Genomic DNA, 9,342 nt, shown 5'->3' with positions numbered 1-9,342 from the left:
GAATTTCTAGTTATTGAACAAAAAATAAAAAATAGCTTTAATTTGATAGATGAAAATTGCTCTTTATCACGGGTCTGCTCTGTCGAATTCAAAATTGTTTAAATTGTATAATCGTCGATTATTGATATTGGTAAACGCCCTAGAGCAATGTGATTATAATTTGGTTCGTGACGATCATAAGTAGAAAGCTCATATTCTTCGGTCATTGATAAACAATTTGTTGGGCAATACTCAACACAATTACCACAAAATATACAAATTCCGAAATCAATGTTGTAATTAAGCAATTTCTCTCGGCCTAGCCCACAAGAATTTGCTTTGGTGCAGGACAAAAGTTCTACCCCAAAGGCCCCTCGCTTCATTCTCCTCAAGTAAAACCGTTTTACCTAAAACATATAGAGATAGTAAAAAAGTAAAATTTATAAATAGCGTCAAAAGTAAAATGTGTAAAAATAAAATAAAATGGAAGAAGTATAAAAAGCAAGGAGTAATTTGAAACCTATATATACTCGTCTTAGGCCATGTTCAGTTCACCCTAAAAAAATAAAAAATTCAGTAAAACTAATTTCAATTCAGTAAAAATAAGTAAAAATAAATTCAATTCAGTAAAATTAATTCCTGTTCAATAAAAACTATTTTAGTTTAGTAAAAACTAAAAATCAATAACTGTAAATAAAAAATATAATAGAGAATTAGTAAAAATAATTTCATTTCAACAAAAATAATTTCATTTTCGCAAAAATAAGGTGAAGTGAATAGGGCCTACTGTAATGAATGTAAAATGTAATGATAATTTATTTTTTTATTTTTTGGAGAACATGTTATGATAACTTGATAAGTTAACGAAGGAGTCAAAGTGTAACATTAATGTGCCCGAAATAACGAAACTTCCAGACAAGACCAACTTTTAAAATTTCTAACCTTGGAATCCCAATTCTGTGGGTGGTGCTCTTCGTTTCAATTCAACTATTCAACCCAACAAAAACACTCCACATTTCCACATTCTACATTACAACATTTACGTCGTCAATACTCACTCCAATTCCCCATAATTTTCTCTTCATCTTCAACAATCAACACTAATCAAAATCACTCCACATTTGCTCAAATTCCTTTGATTTCTGGGTGCAATTTGATTTATTATGGAAATTCGAAATTTCCTTACAATTTTTCTATCTTTTTTCTTGATTTTCCCTCACCTATCTCATGCCGGATGGTTCAGCAACAACAAGTATTCGTCTATTTTCAATCTTCATTTTCTGGGAATCAAAATTTCATAAATGCGTTGATAACTTGATTGTTTTGGCATAAAATCATTATTATTTTTTCAGGCGTCGAGAATCTGTGCTTAAATTGAAGAGTGAGACTGTTTATAATTCTTTATATGGATTTGATCCTACTCGCGTCACTCAGCTTTCATGGCATCCCAGGTTTTTCTTATCTTTCATTTTTCTTATCTTCCATTTTTCTTATCTTCAAATCTTCAATGATGTATTTAATGACTGTAATAATTGTTGAATTTTCAGGGCATTTTTGTACAAGGGTTTTTTAACTCATGAAGAATGTGATCATCTTATCCAATTGGTTAGGTTTTATATTATAAATAAATAATAAATTATTATTTATGATTATTGTTTGTTTGTTTAAATTTTTAAAAAAATTGGTGGGGTTTTGATTGAATTAGGCAAAGGATAAATTGGAGAAATCAATGGTGGCTGATAATGAGTCTGGGAAGAGTATACCAAGTGAAGTGAGAACTAGTTCTGGCATGTTTCTTCAAAAGGGTCAGGTTTGTATTTTTTTTGCTTAATCTTTTAACTACTTTGTTTGATTATTTTATAATTGCTTAATGTGGTTGAGCAATAGTCTCTTTATGCCATGATACTACTATTTAAATTATATCAACCTTGAGAAACTCCGAATTGGCGAATTTTTTTTGTGTATTATAGTCCCCTAGTGATCAAACAATGCCCCCTAAAAGTTTCCGAAATTCCTAAAATTAATAGTATGTGATATGGTTTTTAAGGGCATGTTCTTATTACCTTATTTAGTTATGATAAGATAAGTTTAACTAAGGAAAAAATTAGTTTAGACAAGGGTTACCACCAAGGTTGAATTTACAATTAATTAAGTTCAAGTAAGTTAGGTTAGTTTAGATAAGTGTAAATATATTTTATTTTATTGATGCATAGATAAGTGAAAATATTTAACAGAATGCACGTTAAATATACGGCCATTATACACTTCGCAGGTTTCATCAATTTTAGTGGTTACATTGTGACTTTTATTGTTGTCTATGAGAATTTTGAATTAAGTCTAGCGCATATCTGAGTGTTGTTTCCCTAGCTAGCCGGTTTATTCTTTGCGTTTCATTTCTAGCGGAAACATGATTGTTTTCTTCTATTTTGTTTAAGTTGATATAGTTCTTGTCAAAAAAAAAAAAAAGTTGATGTAGTTGTACTTTTGCTATTATTTTGCTGTAGAGTTAATCAAAATACTCAACGGTTGTTTTCTGCTGCTAAAATAACTAGTAAAGCACCTAAACTTGCTCAATATGCATCTAGATATCAATCTCGGCATTTCAAAAATGCCTTATGTTCTGCGCTTGATACCATACAAGTATCTCTCTGCTACAATACACCTTTGAATGTAAATGAGTTCAAAGAACTGATGCTGATATGGGAATCATCAGCCACCCCACTGCACAAATAGGACTAATTTGATCAACACAAATTCTCATCTTTGCAAAGCCTGTCGCTGCTTTTTAATCTCTTCAGAACAGCAACCCAGCCACAAAATCTATGCTTTAGAACAACAAGCCTCACCAGACCCCCTTTACCCCCTCAAGCTTTTTAATGGCAGCAACATCTGATTTATTAATTTTTATCAAACCCAATCCTTGCAGTAGCTTTGGACTTGCAAACATCTTCACACGATACATATCAGGGCTTTGCTTATCTTAAGGACAATGCCGAATGAAACTCCTGCAGATATTATTTATTCTCTTAAATCTTGCTTAAGGTAATGTCCAGTAAATTTGAATGCTCAGTAATACATATTTGACTACCTGTACCGTTTGAGCATTCGAAAGATTTCATGAGCTCCAAACTTATTTTCTAGTCACCTCTGTCTTAGCAATGGTTTCAACTTACTTTACCAAGAGCCTTTTCACACAAATAGTAATTCCCAAATAATTTACAAGGGATTGATCTTCTGGTGGTAAGACCGGAAATTCTTTGCAGAGTTAATCTGCTCTTGAGACATACCAGAGTAATAAGAAGCAGTTTTGTCCACATTAACTTGGAGGACTGAAGTTTCAGAGAACTTATTTAGACCCTCTTCTTCAGTGTAGTTGATTTAATATCTCTTTTTCAAAATATAATTATATCATCAGTAAAGCAAAGACAAGTGATTCCCATTGCCCTGTATCTTAGTAATCAGACTAATCACCTTTATAGACCACATTACAGCTTGAGATTGGTCTTATCACTCTCATTTACTTTTAGGAATCAATTAGTAGAAGTCACATTTAATCACTTTTAGAGCATACCAGTAGTAAGATAGGGAAGAATAACATTAGTAAGATCAGTACCTATTGTTTTATGCATCTTTGAAAATAAGCTGCTATAACAGCTAGCCCAAGTGCCTTAGTTCCAGGAATAGATAGTATAGCATCCTTAGTTTCTATAGCTGAGTATGGAGCAAAAAAAAAAAAAAAAAAAATCTGACAATGATCCTGAAATACCACATGCCCAGCTCCATTAATTGTTTTGTTTACCTTCCCTTCTGTCATAGCAGTGCCTAACAAAGGATTTATAATAAAGGAAAGCATCATTCACATATTCTGGATAATTCACCAATACACCATTCTTATTCTCAATTGCATAAATAGAGTTCCAACTTCCAAACTCTTCTCTGCTTTAAATACCTGTTAAACATTGCAGAATATAATCACCAGCCTTAAGCCAATCCATTTTAGACTGTGTTTTATATAGTATACAGAGGCTTTATGAGTGTCATAATAATTCAACCTTTCTCTCTCCTCTTCATCAGCTTAGGGGAAGGTCCAAATACAAAGTTAGCCACTAAAGCATTTTTAAGTGATCTTTAGTTAAAACCTTGACCAATGTCTTTGAATGCGACTTTCAAATGTTTTAGCTTCTATACTAGCTAAACCAAGTGGAAAGTTATTAAGTGGGAATCGCGCTTCTTAAACCAAGTATTAGCCAAAATTAAGTCATATGATTGGGCAAAATCCATAATAGCCTCACCACCTGTGTCCCTTTGCCCATACCTGAAGCCTCCATGAACACTCTCGAACCCATCTCGGCTTACCTCAACATGCCCATTTAAATCTCCATTGATATATAATTTCTAATTTGTGTAATAATAAATTCAAGTATTAGTCAATTAGGGCCAGCTTATAGATTCGCCTTAGGCCACAAAAATTTCAGAAATGAGCCTTAGAGATGGAAGAGGCAGCACTAAGTAGCTTTTCTTGGTGGAACTACCATCATTGCATATTTTCGTGTTTCTTAATATCCAAGGTTGTGTTTTTGATGTCTCTTTTCTGTTGCATTTCGTTAATGAACCTCTGTGGCTACTTTTAGTGGATCCTTTTTCTTGCCATGCCAGAATTTAACCTAACCTTTCATTCAGGGATATTTTCATATCTTTTCAATAGTCTATACTTGTGAAAATGTAGAAAATACTTCAAATTAGTATGTTGTGCATAATATATGTGGTACAATTGTACAAAGCTAATTTTGCTGATTTATGTCAATTCAATATCTATGCATACATTTCAAATCAAAATATGAAATGCTTACATTCACCCTTTATGTTGCCTCTGAAGGATGAGGTAGTTACTAGAATCGAGGCAAGAATTGCTGCGTGGACTTTCCTTCCTCCAGGTAAATATTGCTGTACATCAGGCCTTATTGTGCTGCTTAAGTTGGATCATGTTGTATAAATAACTTATATATTGTCATCACTGTTCAGAAAATGGGGAGGCCATGCAAGTCCTTCGCTATGAGCTTGGTCAAAAGTATGAGCCCCATTTTGATTACTTTCATGATAAGGTTAATCAGCAGCTAGGTGGCCACCGGATTGCTACTGTGCTGATGTACTTGTCTTATGTTGAAAAGGGTGGAGAAACTGTCTTTCCCAATGCAGAGGTTTTTTTTTATTTTTTTTTCCTTGACTTTCATGCTTTCTTCAGAAGTTTGTCTAATTCAATGTTTGTCCAGGGAAAACTGAACCAACCGAAAAATGACAGCTGGTCTGATTGTGCTAAAGGTGGCTATGCAGGTATACCTCAGTACAGTTTTTGCCAGAGTTATCAATAAAAACACATCTAAATCCGTGCATGGTTGTCTAGGAAGTTTTGGTATTTACTGCTTTGCATATCTTACATGGCTTCTGTGCTGTTAAGTGATCAATCAATCAAAGCCTTAATCCCATAAGTGGGGTCGGCTACTTGAACCAATTTAGATTATTCCGTGTAGTCATCCACAAAAATCTTCCTCCTCCATCCCTTACGATCCAATGCTTCATCCTCATGCAAATCCATATACTTCATATCCTTCCTAACTCCTTCAAACTAAGTCATTTTCGGTCTCTCTCTCCCTCGTTTAACCCCTCCATGGTCCCACTCTTCCACTCTTCGAATCGGTGCACCCTTGGATCTCCGTCTTACATGCCTAGACCAACGCAGACGATTTTCTCTTAGTTTGTCTGCAATGCCTGCCACACCTACTTTCTTGTGAATAACCTCATTTCTGATTCTATCTCTTAGAGTGTTTCCGCACATCCACCTTAACATGCGCATTTCTATAACCTCCATATTTTTAATGTGCTTCTTCTTAGAAGCCCAACATTCTGTACCATAGAGCAACACTGGTTTTATGGCAGTCCTGTAGAATTTTCCCTTTAACTCTAAGGGAATGTTTCTCTCACATAACACTCCTGTGGCCGCTCTCCATTTAAGCCACCCCGACTTAATCCTATGGGCCACGTCTTGATTACCATTTTTCTGGATGATCGACCCAAGATACTTAAAATTTTCACTCATGGTCAATTCATTTCTATCCAAACTTACCACTTCATCACTTGTCCCCCTCTGAGTACTAAAGCGACATACCAAATATTCAGTCTTACTCCGACTTAGCTTAAACCCTCTAGATTCCAACCTTTGCCTCCATTGCTCCAACTTGGCATTAACTCCATCTTTAGTTTCATCCACCAAAACAATATCATCCGCAAACAACATACACCATGGAACCTCATCTTGAATTGGTCGGGGGAAAAAAAAAAAAAAAAAAGAAAAAAGTGATCTAAATATCAAATGCTCTCTTAGAGTCTTAGGATACCATATATTGTAGAGCATCCTTTTATTTTGGATCTGATTCTTGTTCACAAACTGTCACTTTCATGATATTTGTAGCATTGCTGCTTTTATATTGTGTGTTATATACTCAAAGGTTTTTTTGCACAGAAAAATCATCCCCCCTCCTCCTCCTAGATGTTACAATGTCCTAACCTCTTAGGGACATAGCATGTTTTACAAAAGACCCTTTGTAGTAGTTGTGTTATTTCTATTCTCTCCCCATCGCTTAAACTAGTGAGACTAGGAAATTTAGGCTATGTTCAGTTCACCTGATTTGATCTTATATGATGTAATTTGGTCTAATCTTATTTGAGATTTAACTGAACTTTTACCTTATTTGTACACTAATCCATATGATAAAAAAAATAATCAAATGAATTGTCATTAGATTCATATTGATACGCATTTTCCAAACATGGAAATTTTCATAATACTTTAACTCAAAATTTAAGATATCTAACGATATATAAACACAAATAAAAAGATAAGATCTGATTTGAAATAAGCAAATATCAATTTAAATAAGTTGAACTAAACAAAACCATTACTATATAGGGAGAGGTGATAACTTTTTCTAGACTTGTTAAAACAGTTTTTGTGATTATTATATTCAATTTGAGGGAGTACTTGCCAAACTTTAGGATCTTCAAGTGTGATTTTAGAGACCTTTAAGTTTATGAATTTAGACCTTCACCTTCTGTTGCTGTAGAGCCTGTAGAATTTTTAGCAGCACCAACATTTTAACTTGGAGCTCTTTCACATTCTTATCATCTTGCCCATGTCATTTCCTTACAGTTTTTGATATGTCCTTGCATGCAGTGAAACCCAGTAAGGGTGATGCATTGATGTTTTTCAGTCTTCATCCCGATGCAACTACTGATCCAATGAGCTTGCATGGTAGCTGCCCTGTCATTGAGGGTGAGAAGTGGTCCGCAACTAAGTGGATTCATGTTCGGTCCTTTGACAGATCTCTGGAAGATAATTCTTCTGGAGAATGTACCGATAAAAATGTGCACTGCACTCAGTGGGCACAAGCAGGGGAGTGTGAAAAGAACCCTGTGTACATGGTAGGCAACGAAAAAACAAAGGGACATTGCAGAAAGAGTTGCAATGTTTGCTGAGCATATACATCAGTCATTTCATTCGTGGATGAGTTGTCGTCTTCTTTTCATTTTTTAGGGATGAGTTTTGGTTTACTGTGGATCACCGGTCAAATCTGATGCTGAGATAGTTGTAGATAAGTGTTGCTTCTACTAGAAGCAGAGAGCCACAACCTTGGATTGAGTTTCCTTTTTGTATTTAACTTTCTTTACTGTAAACTTTTAGTGATTCAGTACGAAATTATCTGATGGAGATAGAGTATTCTATATTTTTGTCTTTAGTATTCTAAAGCAGCGGCTGGGAATGCAGGTTTTCTTCCTACATTAAGCACAGTTCCTTCCAAAACATAGATACTTGTCTTTTTGTTTAGGACATTGAATACTTGGTGTTTATAAAATAATGACTACCTAACAAAGTATAAAGCAGTTCGAGTTGTAGATGAATAATGCCAAGTTTATATGCTTCTAATGTTTATTTTTAGTTGCATCATTACTACTTTACACACTTGTTAATGTTGAACTTCCTAATATCTTTAATCATCTAAGAGTGAAAGTTATTAAAATTTGTTATTTATAATACTCCCTCCATTACATATTACTCGCAACAATTACTATAAATGGCCTGTACACATTACTAGCAACAAACTTTTTTCTTTCCTTTTATGGTAACTTTTTAATTGCAAAATGACTATAATGCCCTTACTTAAAATTTTATAAACTACTTAACTCTTTTAATCAGATTTGATTATAACCAAAACCACATTAGATTAAACTAATGATTTCCACCAAAATCATTCATAAGGATCTAATTTCTTCATCTTCTCAACTACCACATTCATTGTTTTGCATTCAATTCATCTCGATTATGATGATTTTTTGGGTACGAATATGGAGAACTCTCCATATCTCAAACCCTAACCCTTGTTCTTCAAATTTTTTTTCTCATTCTCTCTTCTCTCTTAAGGTTTCTCCTTCTGTCGCTCCTATCTCTCTCCTCTTCATCTCCATTTTCTGAGCTTGATCTTTGTTCTACACTAGCATGGCTTCTCCTGATGGTGACCCTAACGACCTATTCTCCTATGAGTCCCTTGGATCTGGAAGATCTAAGCCGAAATCATCTGCTCAACCTCAACGGTACAAATGCCAACGAGGAACTGGGATCATTGAACCAGTTCGACGCGCATCTATGATTGCTCGGAGGAAGATAAAAGGGGCTAAACTCACTGAGTACATCTTAAGCGACGAGGAGAAGGAGGTAAAGCCAACTGAGGCAGTTGCTGGTGAGGAATAAGTTGTGCAACCCACTTCTGGATTAGATCTGGTAGTGAAACTAGATTTGGAGGTGCTGGATGATTGTGGATCTGACCTCCCACCTTCAAACCAGGAGATCTGCGGCGCTGAAGGGAAAAATGATGCTGGTGGTGATCTAGGGCCTACTGGTGGTGATGTTGCGTCGGGATCTGCTGAGAAGGATGCCCCTGAGTCCCCTGAAGCTAGAGGTGGCCAGTGGGCCGGGTTGGACCCAGCCTACCCTAACCGGCACGGCTGGTGGGTCACGTGGGTCTGACCCGGTTTCAACCCGGCACAACCAGATTTAACCCGGATTGTGTCGTGGGTCCAAAATTTTCGACACAACCCATATCAACCCAGCTCGTTTTAACCCGTTTGATTCGACCCAACTCGCACAACCCGTTTTGACCCATTTAATTCGACACACCTAGCCCGTGAACCCACCTAACCCGACCCACCTCACACAACCCAACCTGCCTTGCACGCCCAACCCGCACGCATGACCCACCTAACCTGCATGGCCCACCCACCGAACTCGCACGGCCCACCCAACCCGCCTAGCCT

At 35.9% G+C, this 9,342-nt stretch overlaps 1 protein-coding gene across 2 annotated transcripts; it reads left to right on the top strand.

The window, feature by feature from the left end:
- Nucleotides 1-756: 756 nt before the first annotated feature.
- Nucleotides 757-7,975, top strand: LOC110704417 (probable prolyl 4-hydroxylase 7). Of its 2 annotated transcripts, XM_021882197.1 has the most exons (8): nucleotides 757-1,231; nucleotides 1,332-1,430; nucleotides 1,527-1,584; nucleotides 1,685-1,789; nucleotides 4,856-4,913; nucleotides 5,002-5,177; nucleotides 5,250-5,310; nucleotides 7,208-7,975. In XM_021882197.1, the coding sequence occupies exons 1-8, from the start codon at nucleotides 1,143-1,145 to the stop codon at nucleotides 7,507-7,509; spliced, it is 948 nt and encodes a 315-aa protein (XP_021737889.1). In that variant the 5' UTR covers nucleotides 757-1,142; the 3' UTR covers nucleotides 7,510-7,975. The 2 variants fall into 2 exon arrangements, with proteins under 2 accessions (XP_021737889.1, XP_021737888.1); XM_021882196.1 differs by having other exon boundaries at nucleotides 5,002-5,310.
- Nucleotides 7,976-9,342: the final 1,367 nt, after the last annotated feature.

This window comes from Chenopodium quinoa, unplaced genomic scaffold, assembly GCF_001683475.1.
Source record: "Chenopodium quinoa cultivar QQ74 unplaced genomic scaffold, ASM168347v1, whole genome shotgun sequence".
NCBI lineage: Eukaryota > Viridiplantae > Streptophyta > Magnoliopsida > Caryophyllales > Amaranthaceae > Chenopodium > Chenopodium quinoa.
This window is presented reverse-complemented; position numbering and strand designations above follow the sequence as displayed.

Bases quoted from the DNA above. Each gene is read 5' to 3' on its own strand.
- LOC110704417 (XM_021882196.1), top strand. From the start codon at position 1,143: ATGGAAATTCGAAATTTCCTTACAATTTTTCTATCTTTTTTCTTGATT. The intron at 1,431-1,526 runs GTTTTTCTTATC...TTGAATTTTCAG, and splicing joins CAGCTTTCATGGCATCCCAG to GGCATTTTTGTACAAGGGTT. The intron at 4,914-5,001 runs GTAAATATTGCT...ATCACTGTTCAG, and splicing joins GTGGACTTTCCTTCCTCCAG to AAAATGGGGAGGCCATGCAA.